At 36.9% G+C, this 19,030-nt stretch overlaps 1 protein-coding gene across 6 annotated transcripts in view; it reads right to left on the minus strand.

Moving 5' to 3' along the window:
* Positions 1-231: 231 nt before the first annotated feature.
* Positions 232-19,030, minus strand: part of UBE3A (ubiquitin protein ligase E3A) — a 94,211-nt gene continuing 75,412 nt past the window's right edge. For all 6 annotated transcript variants that reach the window (XM_077814820.1, XM_077814802.1, XM_077814829.1 and 3 more), the window contains 7 exons: positions 12,641-12,785; positions 6,891-7,096; positions 4,695-4,859; positions 3,474-3,629; positions 3,306-3,379; positions 1,305-1,448; positions 232-975 (listed from right to left, as the gene is read on the minus strand). In XM_077814820.1, coding sequence (XP_077670946.1) covers positions 855-975; positions 1,305-1,448; positions 3,306-3,379; positions 3,474-3,629; positions 4,695-4,859; positions 6,891-7,096; positions 12,641-12,785 — 1,011 coding nt within the window. In that variant the 3' untranslated portion in view covers positions 232-854. The remainder of the gene's footprint in view (positions 976-1,304; positions 1,449-3,305; positions 3,380-3,473; positions 3,630-4,694; positions 4,860-6,890; positions 7,097-12,640; positions 12,786-19,030) is intronic.

A 19,030-nucleotide genomic window follows, 5' to 3' on the forward strand; every position in this document is an offset into this window, starting at 1 on the left:
CTTCATTTTAAGTGCACTTCCACATGCTTTTTGTTTATAATATAGCAACTTCCTATCCTTTTTTCAACAAACTTCATTCTCTACTCTAAAGCTGTTTGGCTGAAAATGCACTTTCCCCAGTAAACTTTTTTTTTTTAAACAATGTAACTAAAACTCCTACCCTTTCAGAGACTAAGAAATATGTTTTGCTAATTTAAAACACAATATATTACAAGACATGTGAAGACAACACATAGTGAAATGAGTTTTAATTGTTGTGCTGTGACTAAAGTAAAGTTCTCAAGGCTGCAGTTTAACATTCCAAGTTCTCCCTTCCATCTTTATTGATTAAGATTTTGAACAGAAACTCTTTGGGGGCTAGAACAGCAGTAATTGCATCACACTGTTTTCCAAGACTTCAAGTTTCAAAAGCAAACTCTTCAAAAAAGTACAGTTCCTGATTTGATTAGATACAGGGACAAAAATATAGCACATACTTGAAGGTTACAGGGTCTACAAATGATGGCAATATTTTCCTTGGGAGAGTACAGTTTGTTTTCTTGTAAATACTCAAAAAGGCTCAACTTCAAGCAGTAATAAACACAAGCAAAAGTGATTTAACCCTTAAAATAAATATTCAGGAAAACCTCTCTGTACATACAAGTGAAAGAATAGGTAATACTTTCACGCTAAAAGAAAAAATAAAGAATTTGTTCATATAAGCAGCTGAAATCTGCTGTTCCAGCCCAGTGTCCCCAGTAAAGAAGGGAGGCACAAACACAGGTGACTACTGTAGCTCACTATCTTATGGCCTTTTTTGGACAGGGACATCACCACCACCAATTTTAATCCCTTTTGTTAGACTGATTTATTTATTACAGCATGCCAAATCCTTTGGCATATGTGATGGCCTTCAACAATCTCTCTTTAAGTTTTTCTTTGCTTGAGTATTCCGGAAGCAAAAGGACATTAAAGCATGTGTGAGATGTCGGTAATCTGAGGAAAAACAGAAAAGGAAGAATTCAGCCATCGGAATGCAAAACGCACACATATAAGGATCATCATCTTTTCGAAATACCATGCTATTTCATCTGCTTCCATAGGTAAGAACAAACAATACTCCAGCTTTGCTTTAAAATTTATACCTGTTGTTTTCACGTAACCTTGAGGTCAAAGCACGATAAAATATTATTAAAATGCTAATTTAAGAGATACTTAACTTTAATGTAAAGATTTGGCTGCTAGTATTTTCACTTTGCAGAACTCGTCTTAATTTTTAAGAAGTCAAAATAAAATTTTTACCAAATAAAAGGTCAATATTTTACCTCTCTGTGTCTGGGCCATTTTTGGCTATAATCATCTTTAATTTTCCAAGTCCTCCCACAGGTGCTCTGTCCGTGCCTGTTGTAAACTGCAAAAATAGTCTTTTCTGCTCATCTGTAAATGAATGGACTATTTCCCAGAATTCCCTATTGAGAGGAAATTAAAAACACAGTTGAGAAAGCAAGAGAAAAATATTGTTAAGAATATTTGATACAAACAAGACCTCCCCCTACTTGTATGTAACTTTCACAACTGCCAGAATTATGCAATTTGGAGCTGTTAACTGACACATTATCATATATGACACCATATTTGATCATCTACCACAGATACAATAATCAGCATACAAACTGAGCATATAGGAGTTGAACAAGATTGCATTCAAACATTTGCTAACTGTGGAAGTTTTGAAGCTACATTTGAAGTATTTCAAAATCCTTGAAGGTTAACCTGTTAACTTTTTAAGACTGTTTCAGACTATTCTAAAATTAGCAAATAATTTGCAGATGCTGTCCATTTCTTTTCAATACTGTTTGTATTTTCTATATTTTTCAACTATTCTTATTGCAAAGCATTGTCTAGTCTCTGATAATCTTGTTTCTCTCTTCTTCCTATCATATTACCAAACATATCAATATTTGTCTGACTAAACAGTTCAAGTCACGTGTCAGTTACCAGCTGTGTGTTAAGATCAAAACTGAGGTGAAAATAAAAGGTGGCTTCCACAAAATTAGAGGAATAAAAACAATAATTCATCAAAAATGTGTCAGCCTGATTATATGTAAAATAATCTGAGCAGTTTTTGGAGCCCCTACATTTTTCTATAATCATAACTATGGTAAACACACTATTTTGCACATCCTCGTTCTTGACAAATAACATGGTTTGGAGGCCTTTTGTTTGGATTATATGTGATAATGAATGAACTCACTAATGGCCCACCAGAACAAATTATGACACTTCCACCCATCACAAAAATCTTATTAGGATAATTCATCATTGAGCAAAAAACATCACCATCTCTTATTTCATGGTCTTGAAGATCATCTGAATATATCTAGATTTATAAGAGAGACTACACACACAATATTTCATTCACATTTGGGAACCTCAATACTAGAATGATGTAGACAGACTGGAGAAGGATTAGAAGAGAAAGACAACCATGGGCCGGAGGGGAAAGCAGACAGCCGAAGATTACAAGAACTATACCATCCTCTCCCAGAGGAAGATGGGAAAGCTCTCTACAGCATTATTCCACTTTTGACCCGACAAGCCCTTCTGTGCAACATGGGCTCTGTGAGTGAGAAGGATGTGGTTGAGCAAACTGTGGCATAAATCCTGTAAGAGCAACCCCAAAGGACTTTGAATATTAATCTACCTGCTACCCCTGCTGTGTACTAAGGAACTTCTCCCCTGAAGGGTTGACTAGTGAATTACAGGGGAACTTTACCAGCAGGGCTCCTACAGATTCTCTCACACTAAGAGAAGAATTAATTGGAAATTCTGCAAGCAACAAGATGTGGAATTTCCTTTCCTGTATGTGGGAATAATCCAGGTCGGAGATGAAAAGGCCCTAAACGTTTCTGAGACACATTTTTTACTAAACTAGGCAAATAATAGGTAGCATAGTGTTAGAAATAATCCTGGCCAGTTGGGGATTATCTAATGAGTCCCTTCCATCTCTCAACAAGAAAGCACACGAGTAAAAAAGATCAAGAGCAAAATAATCATTTTTTACCCTTCAGTTTCTTCAATAGCTTTTGATAAGTTTTCCTTTGTTTAAAGAGTTTATTCTATAATAGCATGTTAAACATCTTATCATTTGCTGACTTTATTAAATACTCATAATTCAGTAATAATAATAAATGATACTTGGCTCTTGTTGGACTTCAGTGTGTACTTCAAAAACATGAACCTCACATTACAGATAGTGCCTCTTCATCATGAATTTAGTAAAATACAGTTTACTTGTATATCCCTTGAAAAGTTAAAGAACTTACCTAATAATAAGAGAGTCTCTGCTATAGCCACCATCATATTCTGTAGTTTCTTCTAATGCTTGAAAGTCTAGATTCTGTAAATGTAAGACATTTTATCACCACCCATAATTGTATCTTTGGGATAAGAAAACCAGCAATTTGTTTTGTTGCACATTCCAGATTTCTTACCCTACTTCCACAAATAAGTAATTCAATTTCCTCTGGTCTAAATAAATATTTCAGTGGAGACTCATTGGTCACCATATGGAATCCTCTCCGAAAGGCTTTGAACTGCTTTTCTACTGATTTGTTGAGAATGTAGTCCGCGTACAGATTGACAAATTCCTGTAAGAAAACAACCCCAAAACTTACTTAATAGTTAAAAGCCAAATCCTACCCTTCAAAAAACAAGATACACTCAACAAGACATTTTGGTCTAATGTTTTAAATAGGGAAAGCAAGTATTTCATGGCATTGTATAATTTGTTTTCTCATAACTGGAACCGAGCCAGAGTGCACTGCTGGACTTGGCCCACCTACAATCAATCTCCGAGGCAGCTGAGCTATGACTGGACAATTGTGTTAACTTTACATGTACTGAAATTTTTCAACAGAAATTATCCACATGCACACACAAAATAGTCCAAGTGGATTCCTCCCAGTTGGTGGACAACTTCATTTGAGAAACCAAGTTTATGAGCAAGGAAAAATTCTCTTTCTCCTACGCACACATCCACCAATCTGGAGGACTCTGGTAGGGCACCGGAAGCAGTAAATAAAGTTTAAGCAATCACAAACAATGGTAGGATTCAAAATCTAAGATAAAAGCTCACTTCTACGTGTATCAAAATTTTGTGTAGCCTAAATTTGTATGAAATCTAAGACCATTCAGCAACAAATTACAACTAAAGGAGACAGTAGATGATCTTTTGGTCTGGCACATTTTCTTAGAAGATGATGCTCAGATGCTGAGTCCAAAATGTATCTGGGGAGATACACAATGTGAAGTCTGGTATGCACATTTCAATTTACTAGTTTTATTAACAGTTTACTCAGCAATCTGAATATACACAACAGAATCCCGAATAGATATCTAGGTTAATAGTTGCTTGTAAACAGCAAACATTAAAAAGGAGTCTTAAATTTCTGACTTGTTATACATAAACGTGTGTTACAGAAAACGTATAATACAACTGGTGTTCTCAAAGTCATACATGCAAGAGAATTTTACAGAAGTGTTTTCTTCTGCTTCTTAACCCAGTTGGACTATTAGAATTTTAAATTTAACTATTTCTTTATCTCTAGCTGAAATTAATGTTTTAGTTACATGCCTACAGAATATTGACTGAAATTCTGAGATACATAGTAATAACAAAGATCATTCCACCGTTAGAGTGCCATGTGAGTTACCTTTCTGTTTTCATTTGTAATAGGAATTTTATCTCCATTTTCCTTTAAATCATGCATCATTGGATTGCCGAAGAGATCCGTATGAGATATTTGGAAAGTTATCATCATATCATCTTCCACACTTCCCTCATACTGTAACAAGTCTCTTAAACTCTGATAAAGAACCTAATAAAATAAAAACATTTGATGATATATAGTGGGACTTTTATTTTACAACTCTATCACCAATGATAATCAGAGTACAGCTTTAGATACGGATTGTCAAAAAACATGCTTGGATTGATCAGCTATATCTTTTGGGTGAGGTCACAACTTTGTACCAAATCCCAATTGTTCATGATTGGGACATAATCACTAGAAGTGACAAGAAAACATTTGTGCACATAATGTGAAGAGGAGGAAGTTGACGTGTTGCTAAATACTTGACCCTCTCTTTGAAAAATAAGCACAAGTTAGGGTCAGACATTGCGCAGTATAAGTGGAATTTTAAAAAATGAATTTAAGTTGTTTGAAGGGGTTTAAGGAGCCCTCCGAGTCCCAAAACTAAAGCAGTAATAAGCCCTGCACCTCTGAGGAACCGCCTAGGAATACCTCCCAGCAGCAGGGGATGTGCAGGCAGTAGCTGTTCAAGGACTCCCACTAGGGGACAGAGGTATGAGCCTCTCAAGGATGCAGACTGAAGGTCAGAGAAAGTGAGTGCTCTTTAATTGGAGAAAGTATAGTGAACTTTCCCCATAAACTTATTGTAAGTTTTAGCTGCAATCCTCATCCTCTCACCAGTTGTCTTCCTCCTATGCTCCACAAACACTTTCAAATGTACCATGTTAGTAATCACTGATTTAGGAACACTGCCTTTTAAATAAGATCTGGCTTTCTTGCCCTCTGAATTCTGGCTGTGGTATTCAACAATATCTAACGTGGCCTGACTACCTTGAATTTTATACAGTTTTAAGACTCTTAATTAGCATTTAAATATCTTGGTCTGTCTAATGGAGTTTATGAAGGGTGATATTAAAGTAGGGATGGCAGAGTAAGGCAACTGTGGAAAAGGAATGGAGGTAACAGGTAAACTGAACTTTTAAATCCACCCGTTTTCTTCCCACAAAAATGAGACTGGTCACCCCACATTTTGTAGCCTCTTGACAATTCTGAATTTACTTGTTACTAAAAATAAAACTAAACTGGGAATCTGAAATAGCTCAATTTACTTATTACAATAAAAAAATGAGTTTAAAGTTGCTATAAGCCCTCAAACTACAGCTGAAAGAGTGGCCTGACTTGGCATACTGTTGGAAGGAGAAGCAAATTAAACAGACCAGGGAATCTATAAAAAAATTAAGCTATTTTTTCTGATACAGTAAAATAAAAGGCATTTATAACCACCTTTATCCTATTCATTTTCTCTTTTTTCTTTGAAACATTTGCGATAGTGGAAGGATTTACTACATAGCTCTTACAAATAAAAATGGAAAAATTACCCCCTAATTAATTTAAATAAATCATTCTAACAGCACTAAAGCACACTAGGTTGCTTGTTAAAAAACTATTGGTGTTCTCTGGATGGTTGAAGGCACAGGACCAAAATATGTGAGATGTGCGTTAACTGTTTACTCACAAATAGTTATTGTGGCTTATTGCTATTTTACAGCCATCAGCAAAAGAACCTTTCCTCCCACCTTTATCGCTATTGTTTTTAAGGTGAGACAATAAAAAGCATGTGAGAAAACTCATAATTGCTTAAAGAATTTGTGAATAATCTCCATCTGCCACAACTGCCTTTCACTTTAAAAAACTTAGAGTCACCACAGCGTAGCAGAATTTTTTAAAGTGTTTTACAAAAGATTGGTAAATAATATTCTCATTTTGCAGACTTGGTTGTTGTGGCATAGAAGGTTAAGTGACTTGCTCACATTCGTGCAGCGAGGCAGAAACAGAACCTACGTCATTTGACCTCCAGACCTATTAGCTATCCTATTGCTAGCCAATGCATACTCCTCCAAATTAGATGTACTGGTAGCATCATGTACCAATCCACACATTTTAACAAATAACCATAGAACGTTTCCACTAACCTGACAGGGCATTTCACTTTCACCTATTCTGACAGTAAGCTTGTGTTGAAATCAAATCTTAATTAAATGAATATAAATTTTCCACAACCTGGAGTAATAAATTCAAGGAACACAATGAACTTACAGGGTGAGAATCTGCCAGATCACGGAAAGTTCCTTTTTTGCCCATTAGCTTCCTGTAGACAACCATGGGAAAATGTACATCCAGTATACAGTTATTGTAAATAGCCAGACCCAGTACTATGCCAATCAGTGTAAACTGACCCTCAGTTTCAAAAGAGGATGGGTTAAACCAAAACAGTTTTGTAGACTCATCATATGTGAACATACCTATAAGAAATGAATTTAAATGATTACTTTTATATTTAGAAAAACAACAAAAATGTAGAGTAAACATGAAGTTTAAAAATCCACCTTCCAAATCATCTGCACCAGATATACATGAAAAATTACATTTTAAATTTAGTACTGTATAATTTACCAAAAACGTTACATATTCATAGCATGAATTAATTTTTCCAGTTTTATAAAATGTGATGCTCACAGCCTATAGAAACACGTATGTCAGTTATAAAGCCACACATTTATAACCAATCTCCCAAAGTCTCCCTGCAATGGGATGGCACCCACCTCTCATGAGTGCCTCCTGGTTGAGTACGTGTGCCTGCAGACTCTCAATTTGTGTTGACCCTTGTCAATGGTTTCTCAGGAAGGTTTTCAACAATTTAGCCCCCCCGGCTGACTCTCTCACACAGTCTGTATGTCAAACAGAACAGACCCCTTCCAGGGTATGCAGTCCAACTGGTGCCTATCCCAGTACCCCTCTGTTGATATCTCTGTAGCCCTCCACGGGCTTAGTCCTTAAATAGTCCCAGCTCTGGTATGGGGCCATACCCCAGGGTTTGCTCCCTGGAGTAACTGTCTTCCTGCAGCCCTCACTGGGCTCAGTCCTTATTCAGTCCCAGCAGCCAACCAGGAACGCCTTCTTGCTCCCCCTCAGTCCCTGCCAGCAACTCAATCCTCCAGTTCCAGGCAGCAACTGACTGACTCTGGCCCTGCAGTTCCTTTTATGCGAATCTGCTGGGCCCTGACTGGCCGCTTGGAGGACTTCTCTTCTGCTGCTCTCTGGGATGGGGTATGGTAGGACCCAGAGGCCTCCAGCAGAAGCCTCTGGGCCTAGCGCACCCCATTACATTCCCCAAATCACAAAATAAGGTATCCCACTCAAGCAACCCCCTGCTGACAAAAGCTGAAGGCCAACAAATTCTAGCTCACTTGGACCAACAGGGTAAGTGAATTCCAAATCCAGGATTGAAGACCCATTCAAAAAAGTTGGCCTGCCTGCAGGAATTTAGGGTTATAAAAGTATTTTAGTAGATCTCAACTAGTGGAATGGTGCATAGAGAGAGAAGCAGTCTTTAAGGGACTGTCTATATGTGGAATTACTCCAGAACAGCTATTGAGGAATAACTCCATATGTGGACTCTCCTCAATCCAAATTAACGTTCAAGCGTAGACAAGCCCTTAGACAGCAAGGCAATGGACTGGAAACCCCAAGCAGTTTTTGGAACACAAGTATATGTTCCCTATGAGACACATTACTAAGTAAAGTGGGAGGCTACATTCTGCTTTTTGAATTCAGTGAAGTTTCCAAGTGGTCTTCCAGACTACCACTGCAGCAAAAATGGTGGCATGTACTTTCTGTAAATTGAATGAAAAGTTAAAAACATAGAATAATGAGCAACTCTTGCAGTGTTTGCTGTTCTGATGGGGGAATAATTTAGAACTCTAGTTTATCCGAATCCATATTCATAAGATATCACAGATAATGCAAAAAGTAAAAGTTAAGTCAGAAAACACATTAAGATTGTAACAAAACAAGGCAAGCAATGAAGCCACCATAAAGGATGAAGACTGCAATATCTTTTAAAAACAGTCTTGTCATAATTAACCTAGACCCCAGCACAAAAATTTACTTATTCGCTTCCCCTTTACCATAATGATTTTTGATAACAAGCATAATAATTTTTACTCATCCTTCACTTTCTTCATGATTTCAATTTTACACAGCTGTTTTAAATTAACTTTTAAACAGATTTAATATGCAATAGGTAACAGAACTCATCTATACTAATTTCCTAATAAATACTTGCTTATTTTTATGACACCTATTGGAGTACAAAGATTTCAAACACCCTAAATTATATTTTTGAGATTTTTCTTACACTCCCATTGAAACACATCCAGATGTTCTTCAAATTCACAGAAGCGACACCTTACACATATAATGACCTAACCGTTATGCTATAATGCATGTTACCTGTGGGGAAAAAAATGTAAAACAACAGCAAGTAGAAAAATCTGAAATTATTTAGTTGTATTTCCTGTTTAAGGACATATACAGAATTGCATTATGAAAGCAAACATTTTTTATCTCATCAAGCCATACCATTTCTCATTATATATATATGTATTCTGAACACCAACAAGTCATGTCTAGTCTAAATCTAATGAAAACTCAGCACAGAAACAAGTCTAAAGAAATCCAGTATAAATTTCTTAATAAAGGGAATTAACGGAAATACTTACCAACTCTCATCTATGCTGTTGAATACAATTTCAAACCTCAAGCACTACTATATGTCCATGCTCAGAGGATAAATGTGCATTTCTAATCTATTTATCTAAATTTTATGTTTATTCCATATCTAAAACTACAATAAGAACGGTAAGGTTACGAAGTAAAATAGCTGAATTAGGAAATTACAAAATTAAGGTAGACCATGCAACAAACCTTAATTCTGTCAGGTTGAGCATAGGTATATATTTTCCCACAGGACCCCCCCCTCGTAATTCAGAGCCTGATTCAAATCCCATTGTAGTCAAGCTGTCAGTGCACAGCTTGGAGAGTGAATGAGTCTCATCCTGTCTCATTCACTAAAGAAGATCCAAGACCTGAGTTCCATTACCAGTGCTAAGGCAGATTCCCTTTGGGACCTTGATCAAATAATTTTCTGTCTCTCTGCATCAGTTTCATCATATACAAATTAAAGATACTACCTACCTCTCAGAGAGCCCTAAAGCTAAAGCTAAACTAATTGGTGTTTGTAAAGTGTGATGAGTTTCTTCAGTGGAAGGCACTGCAAAAGTACAAGGACGTATCATCACGTTTCCCATTCAAATCAAAGACCTATACAATTCCTGTACTACCTTCATAATATACTTTTCCTATGCAAGAGATGTTTGGATAATTTCATCCATTTTAATCTTTTACGATCTGCAATGATTAAGTTCCTATGGCTGCAGATATCTGAAGCCTGGTATACATCAGTGATTAAGATATATAAACCACAGTAGGCAAGGTTTAAAGTATCCAGAGTCACATGCACAAGGCCAAAAAAACACACAGAGTTTGAGAGAAAACTGCTGCCTGGAGTCCTGGACAAACTAAGAAGGTACCAGAAGTTTGCTATATTAACTGTGACACTTTCTCATATATATATGTATATATAGGTGTGTATATATCTACTGTATGTGGAGAGTGCACAAAACGGGTATAGCGCTGAATATTATTATTTTTTTAAAAGAGTAACAGATTTTGCTAGCTTTCAGAAATTTGTGCTTTATTAAACTACAAAAGTCTATAAAGACTTCGAAGTTTAATAAATGTACTTTGATTGCTCCTATCAAATTAAAGAATATTCCAACTCAAAAATTTCTAGGTATCAGAGTTATACATAAAAGTTTTTTGTTACCACATTAAAGGTTTTAAAAGGCACAACGCACTTAATTCCCATTAACTTCCCCGTTACTCCCCATTGTGCCTTTGAAAATCTCTCTAAAATGTTTGATAAATAAAAACCAGTAACCTACAAATTTCTCGCATTGATTTCACTAAAAGGGATAAAGCGGAGAAAATCTTCAGTCTAAGGTATACGTGATGCAATATGAATGTGATCCTTTTGGTTGCTATAGTTTTATTGTATGTACAACATGGAATATGACAAATTCATTGAAAATACATTTCACTTAGAGGCAGGCGGGCGGGCTGGCCAGGCTGACACCTCTACAAAATGGCAAGAGTTAGGTATCTCACTGCCAGCTCTGATGCCTGCCAAACCCAAATGTTCCCCAACAGCAGTGTGCTCTCTGCCCTTCTGACTTGGCTAGTAACAACTTAGAGATATCTCTTTCGAAGTTCCTTTAGGGTTGTTGCTGGCACTGGAAGCTTGTTTTCCGGCAGTTTAGTTGCTGACCCCCTCAATGCTGATTGTGTAAACAAACGCCTAACTAAAAGGCAGGGACTTTTTTTCCCATTTAAAATGGGATGGGGGGGAGGTTGGATTTCAGAACAAATTATTTACTTTTCAAAAGTGTGAATTTAATGAAACAAGACATCCTTTCAGAGGAAGATTTTTAACACTCAGATATCTATCTTCACCAAATAGGTCATAAAGGGCATGAAATAAGTCCACTGAAATGCATCAGATACGGAAAGACTTTCTGACATGTTTTAATTTAAAAACTTTGTGCACAATAGGTGTAAAAAGGTGGTTACATACGAACAGTTCAAATTGTAATTGGTATGTTAAGGAGACATCATTTTAATTCCTCTCCTACATTATGCACTATAAGAGTGAAACTGAAAAACACTCAAAAAACTTCTATTTTCTATTTATGTTGTCTATACATTTCATTATTCTGACCTTTAACAATGAAAGGAGACTAGCCAATTTCACGTTTGTTTCTATTCCATTTCACTTTCACTTTCAAGTTCTTACAGTGTAGCACAATGATGCAGTGATTGATTACCCAAATATTCCCCTGTTACAGCACAAACTGTTTTGATTACAATTTTTAGAAGATTTTGGGAAAGTCTCTAGGGATCTTTTAAGTTTTGTAAAAGCTTTTCTCAAAAAGACTGAATTTGGGGACAAACTGGACCCAAGTATTCCTTTAACATTTCTTCCTCCTCCTCATCCCTACATAACAATGTCCTTCAGCTATATTCAATTTTAAAGGGGAATGTCAACTTGATAAATCATACCAGTCTGAATTTTTTAAAAAAGTTACAATTTTAAGAAACTAGACAGACTTTTTTCAAGTTCATTTTATTTTTTTGGCATAGAACCGTGTATTGTTGGTTTCATTGTATCCCCTATAGTCAGTTCTCTTATATGAGTGGCTCTTTCACACGGCAGTGGAGAGTGAAGGGAGAACAGGACAGAAAAAACATTTTAAAAAAACCACACCTCAAGAAAATGTGATTGTTAAACCACAAAAACCGGTAGGGGAACCCAGGAGTAGGTGTAATACAGAAACTACTGCTTTTCTTTTTAATTGATTTGCATTTGACTGTATTTCTAAACTTTCCACAACAATTTAAATCAGCATCACTACTTGAGAATAAAGTTAATCCTTTTTTATATTGCCAGATTTTGAAAACTTGAAAAAAAAACCTCACCTCGTTATACAGGTTTGCCTTGGACACTTGGTAAGACACATTTTTTTCCCCTCAGATATGATTACTAACCCTAGAAGCAAAACTTGAAGCCAAGGGGGAAGCCGAGAGAAGGTTTAGATTCAAATTTTAAGAAGCGGGTAAAAATAAAAATATTGCATTATTTGTTAGTGATCTAAATGTGTACGTGGTAACTTTCACTTGTGGCAATTAAGGTATTTCAGTCATTCCAGTTGTCCTTGGGATGGCGGCTCTGTCAGATGCAGGATCCCAACCTGAATCAGATGCCCTTTTCGCTCAAAAGGGATACAGAGGACCATCAGAAAGAGAGTACCTATATTAGGGAGTAGATATGGGGAGAAACTGTGTGTGCATGAACTTCATAGAGATGAGGGAGTTATTAAATTGCATACCAATATCAGGGTTGAAAATTTCCTCCACAACCAGTTGAAAAAACTCTTTGGAAACACCTCCTTCGTCTACCCCTTGCTCTCCTTCAAATTCCACGTATAACTGCTTCTTCAAGTCTGCAGGATTTTCCATGGCAATCATCTCTAGCTATTGGGTCAATACAAACATGTCATTAGTATACCCATTTTACTAGAAAAAATGATGAATACAGAACGAATACAGGAAAAACTGAGAAACAGAAAGGCAGGCAGATGCCACCCATAAGTGTAAATATGGGAAGGTAATAAAAATCCAGAATCTGACTAAGTGCATTCTGTAAGACATGAATTTGGGGGCAAAGGTATCTAATGAGGACTATCATATCTTACCAATAGCACAAATAAATGCATTAGTGCCCTGTCTCTTATTTTCAGTATTTTCATTAAAGTTTTTGGTTTTGAGACAGATAAGACAAGACAGTGTAAATAGAAAACAGAATAAAATACAAATAAACTACAAAATTTATCAACGGAATAATTAAAAATTGGGATTTCCATTACGGTCAACTGAATATCATTTAAATGCTTGAATATGAGTAACTCATTGTTCTTCACATTAAAAGTTTGGTGAAATAATTATTTAAACAAATGTCCTTATTAACACCTTTCCCCCTTTATATCAGTTTTCAGTGAAAGGAATCATTATATTCAACAGTCTCCCATATCTATACCTAGCTGCATGAAAACTGAAAAAATGGAAAATAAAGGCAAAACCAGAAAGGGAAGAACTGAGAGTATCAGGCTCACCAGCTTCTCCCATCAACCTACCGAAGAACCCTTAGAAATCTCTTGTACTAATTTCTTTAGTTTCTTTAACAAAACTAATGTATGAAAGTAGTGCATGTGTGAATTCATTAATCCTATATTTGACTCTTTGTGAAATGTCCAGTGATTTCTATACAAGAATCTTTGATGGGATTGCGTCACTTTTCTGTCTATCCACGAGTACTCTTTTGGCATGAGAAAACAAAAAATATTTAGTCTTCTGGATTACCTACACTGGATTTTTTTGCACCAGGGGACGCACACCATTATGCAGATGTATGAACGTAAGCAATAGCTTGTTGTGGTGCATCTTAGTGCAGTTTCCACACCTGCATAAATCACTTTTTACACCTGTGCAGTATGTTTACATCTGTTTACAGGGAGTTTGCATCAGTGCAACTATATTGAGGTTCTCGATGCTGTTACAAAAAACCTCAGCATAGACAAACTCTTACTTTAATTGTTCTTGTTGTATGCATTGCCACACAACAGAAAATCCATGCCAGAAATACTTGCCTATAATCCCAGATATTCCAAATTATACCATTCATTTAGTTTGCTGATCAACCATAGGAAAAAATCTTAAATTTAATTATTATTGAAATTATTTGCATTATAGTAGTGCCTAGAGGCCCTAGCCCAACTGTGCTAGCCTCCCCTCCCTGCTGCCAACCACCCTGCCCCAAACATACCTAAGACTACCTTCCCGGTCCCCATAAACTTACAATTTAAATATAGAACGAGAGAACAGGTGGATACAACATAAAGATAGGGGGAAGGACAAGGTAACAGTGAGAAAATTACAGGTGTACTGTGATCACTGCTTAAGAACTGCCTAGCCATTGTCAAATGTTTTCTAGGCATCACAGAAGAGGTGAATGTTAGTTCTGGGGGAATTCTGCACCAAAAAGTTAAAAATTCTGTCCACAATATTTTAAAATTCTGCAAATTTATTTGTCAAAACAACAATATAATCACACGTTTCAAATTACTTTGGTAATTTATTTCAAAATACCTGTCAACAAGTATGTCCGTAACAATACAGACAACAAAAAAGATTCAGGAAATGTATTTGACAAATAGATTCATTAGTTCAAATAGATTCAAAACTATGATTCATACAGAACTCTGAGTATTAATTAAACTACAATATAGAACCATATTTTCTGTACCCCTCAGAAGTAGTGCAAAGGCTTGGGGAAAAAGTTAGGGTTAATGGAGGAGCTGAGGGAGAGGAAAGTAACTGCTGGGAAGGAGCCTGCGTGTGAACCTTGAGGGTTGCTGCGTGTGGGTTGGAGAAGTATGGAACAATTTATTTGGGGGCTGGTGGGAAGAAGGGATTGTTGGGGAGCCGCCACCATGCAGATCCCTAGCCTCTCCCATTCAGTCAGACATCTCTGCCTCTTTCCCCAGGTGTTCCTGCACCCACCTTCCACCAACCTCACGTGTCCCTGCACCCCCACTCAGTCATCCCCCACTCCCATTGAGCCCTTCCGCAGTCTGTCCCCCCAAAAGCCCTTCTGAACCCCAGTCTATGTGACCCCTGGATACCGTGCTCTGTCTGTCCCCCCAGTATCCTGTGCCTCCTCACCTGGCCTAACAGACAGGGCGCTCTGAGGAATGCAGCCTCTCTTTTCTCTTCGCTATCAGCTGCTGGCTACTATGGTCGCTGAGCCAGCTGCCCTCTGTTCTGGTGCGACAGCAGCCCTTGGTGGGCAAAAATTGTAACTTCAGCTCCTCTCCGACAGAATGTATTTTCTGCAGAGAAAAAAAACTCTGCAGGGGACATGAGTTCTGCATGTGTGCAGTGCTGCAGAATTTCCCCAGGAGTAGAACGTGGAGGAGGATAATGTAGTGGCCTTGTAGATTTTTATGAGGAATTCCTCTCATGCAAAAGGGGCAGCATGACAGAAAGTATGTAGGTGTTTCCTAGATAATTTGACTAACTGGCAATGAAGGCAAGCATCACTAGCAGAGCAAAGAGTACTGATGGCTCCATACCATATACAAGAGGGGGAGGGAGGAAGAGCTAAGCCTTCAAGGGTCCTAAAAGTGAAGCAAAGAGGTTAATGGAACTAACTAAATGGGGAATGATCAAATTTTATATCAAATTTACAGGACCCCAGGGTACACACAGTTGTGGTTTAGCTGAAAAGGACTACCCATTTGGCATCCCATATCTTCAGTAAAAATTAATTCATATTTAGTCTCAAGGATCAAAATATTCTTGAAAGAGATACTATCTTTTTTCAGTACTAGTGCAGCAAAACACCATAAAGTTATATTAGTTCTCCCCACAACTACACTATATCTACCTTTTGTGTCTCAGTTCAAATTTAGGACTGTAAACTTTTCACAAAAGAAAATCTTTTTTTGGTGTGTACAAGGGGTCCTGATCGGGGATCACATATGCTACTGCAATACAATTATTAATAAATATTTAAACTAAGTATGAAGCGTATGCCGCAAGGAATTTCATAAAATTATATTAAGAACACTGGACTACAGAGAGGCTATTTCATTACTTTGAAAAAGTCACAACTGTGTTAATGAAGGTTCTGTCACAGATCTCCACCTTGGGTAGATAAGAGTCCTCCCGCCTACTCTGTTTCTGTTTACAGTTGGCTTTAGTACTACCCACTGAATTTTCCACTGAATGCATCCAATGAAGTGAGCTGTAGCTCACGAATGCTTATGCTCAAATAAATTGGTTAGTCTCGAAGGTGCCACAAGTACTCCTTTTCTTTTTGCGAATACAGACTAACACGGCTGCTACTCTGAAACCTGACAATTTATACACTATGCCTGTATTTTTTATCACAACATAGAAACACTATAACATTATTCAAATCCTTAATTTTGGAAGCAGAAAATTAAGTATGTTTAAAATTAGTTTTAATAACTATTACTTTTAGATTTTTTTAAAATTCAACATGGTTTGTCAGAAGAAAATTCAGAATCTTGGAACAGAGTATCAGTGATCTCTGCCTAATGATTGTGGGAGCACATCCAGCATAAGGAGGAAGCTGCACAATCACAGTGGCTCTAGTGTTTGAAGGGAAAGTAGTATCAGAGTCTGGTGGCATAAATCATCTTAAGTATAACTTGCATGAAGTGCAGACACTTGTACTCCAAAAATGACCCTGTCACTGCATACTTTCATAGTTATCCCCTAATGACTCCAGGCAAATCAGCTCTATTTACATATAAGGATAGTTTTCTTAACTGCCAGCCCTCCAAATTCAGCCTGGAATTAGTCAGTCAAGCGAAGTTCTTTCTTGGTTTGTGTGGGACCATCGGCAATAAAGATTCTGCAAGTGGAACTTAATTCCATTCAAGGAGTATAAACTGGAGAGGAATTAAGGTTGCTCATTCATAGCTGTAATGACTTTGAGGTGTTAAGAATAAAAAACAGTAAAATTAACAAGACCTCAAGACACACAGGGAATAACTATGTTCAGCAAGATTCACTCTTTTAAAACAGTTACTATTCAGACTATAGCCACACACTAAAATATATAGCATGTATTACAAGGAAGCCAGTTTCAACAAGTCCATTCTAATCCAACAGATGAAAAAAAAGTGGAACAGCTTCCCTACAGGTATAAGGAAACAGACTGAGCAAAGAAATGGAACCTTAATAAAATTATACATAAAAGGTATATCAACAACAATCACGACCACCTTTCCATCCTTCCACCAAGAAGCAAATTAAAGCAGCTATCTAGGAAGTATTTCAATTACTAGTTTAATATTATATTAAAATACAATAGTGGGTCAGCAAAGTTTTATTTTTATACTACTTGACAGTACTCAAGCAGTGTGATCACGGAGTGACTAGCAGTCTGTTTTTTCAAATGTGCAACTGAAAGTTATTTATGCTACTTATTAATAAATTATGTAGGAGATTTTTTCAGGTAACTAATTATATGTACTTAAGTGGACATACTCCTCCTAACTCAATTTTAATAAAATCATAAGCAATACATTTGGGGATGATTACTGCATGCCTCAGCTGATGTAATGAGGCATCTGGTTGAAGGGACTAATTATTCACAATGCAGTTATTCCATGAGTGAATCATATGAAACAATTAATAAATAAGAAATTACCTAGATCTGTACATTTACTGACTGCTGAGTATGTAATGACTTACTGTTCCTCAGACAGCTTAATTAATGTTCACAGCAATAAAATAGTTTCATAATATGCAAAAACTCCAAGATAAATTAACATGAAAGTTGCAAATTTAAATGTATAAAAGTCAAAGTATTAAAAACATTCCCTACAGCAGCATTAACTCACCCATGAACTAAACACTGTATAAAAGTATTTAACAAAGTAACTATTTATCTAATCAGATCTGAAAATTTTACTTTTAAAATTGGAGAAGTGATCCTGACAATCCATTTACTAATTCTTTCAATGATACTCAAGCTTGAATGCACCTAAGTCACTTCTGAAAATGTGACTTAGATGCCCACATCATTCAAGTCCTTTTAAAATTACACCCCTAGTCTTACTTAACTTCCGTTATGATCAGGAAAATTTGTAAAGGATATTAACTACAAATTGTTTTGAATACCAGTGAGGACAGAGAAATAAGAAGGGTCCTATAAATATTTGCATGAAAACTGGAATACTTAATACTTGGTTTGCGTTTATGTGATTGCTTTTTGTCGAAAGGCCTCAAAATGCTTTACAATGAGGTGGCTAAGCATATTAGAGAATCCAGGTGCCCCAAAGCCCAGTTTTTCCCTCTAACTACTAGGTAACACTGCTTTCCTGTTCCAGGGTCTTTACCTTGTTATGGACCAAGGTAAAAACCCTGGAGTAGGAAAGCAGTGTTATCCAGCAGTTAGAGGAAAAAACTGCGATTTGGTGCCATACATATCTCAAACTGTAATGTAACAAGAGAGAAGTGTTCTAACTAGTTTCCCTCACTTTGCTGTTATACAAGAGCCAGGCCAAAGGGTCACATTTTGTATCCTTGCACAGTATTTGTTAGGTCTAATGGATTCCTTCATGTCCACACCAGCCTACATGGGATCCCTTACTGCATCTGTTGGTGAGGGCACCCACAGTTCGCTTGCCTAACAAAGAAAGTGAAGCTTCACTTCCCTAATGGTGGAAACTAAGGTCTTTATTTCCAGGAATGGCCAGCAGTTCTTGTCCCCACTAACACACACCACAATTCAATTCCGCTTGTCTTAACTGAGATCAGGTTTATTAGAAAGCGATCAAAACTGAGCCAGTTCAAAATGCACATGTTCCTCAGATTAACATTGGTAGGCAGGGACATCAGTTCTTTTGTTCTTGTCAAAAGATTTTAATTTCCTTCCACAATAAGCAATCTCCTTCTAAGGTTTGGTCTACACTACCAATGCATGTTGGTACAACTACATTGCTCAGTGCTGTGATTTATTCACACTGCTGAGTGACACAGTTATATCAACCCAACCACCAGTGTAGACTGGAGAACTTTTCCCGTCGTCAGCTACTGCCTCTCAGGGAGGTGGAGTACCTACACCAATGGGAGATTTCAGAGTAACAGCCGTGTTAGTCTGTATTCGCAAAAAGAAAAGGAGT

The sequence above is a fragment of the Eretmochelys imbricata genome, chromosome 1, assembly GCF_965152235.1.
Source record: "Eretmochelys imbricata isolate rEreImb1 chromosome 1, rEreImb1.hap1, whole genome shotgun sequence".
Lineage (NCBI taxonomy): Eukaryota > Metazoa > Chordata > Testudines > Cheloniidae > Eretmochelys > Eretmochelys imbricata.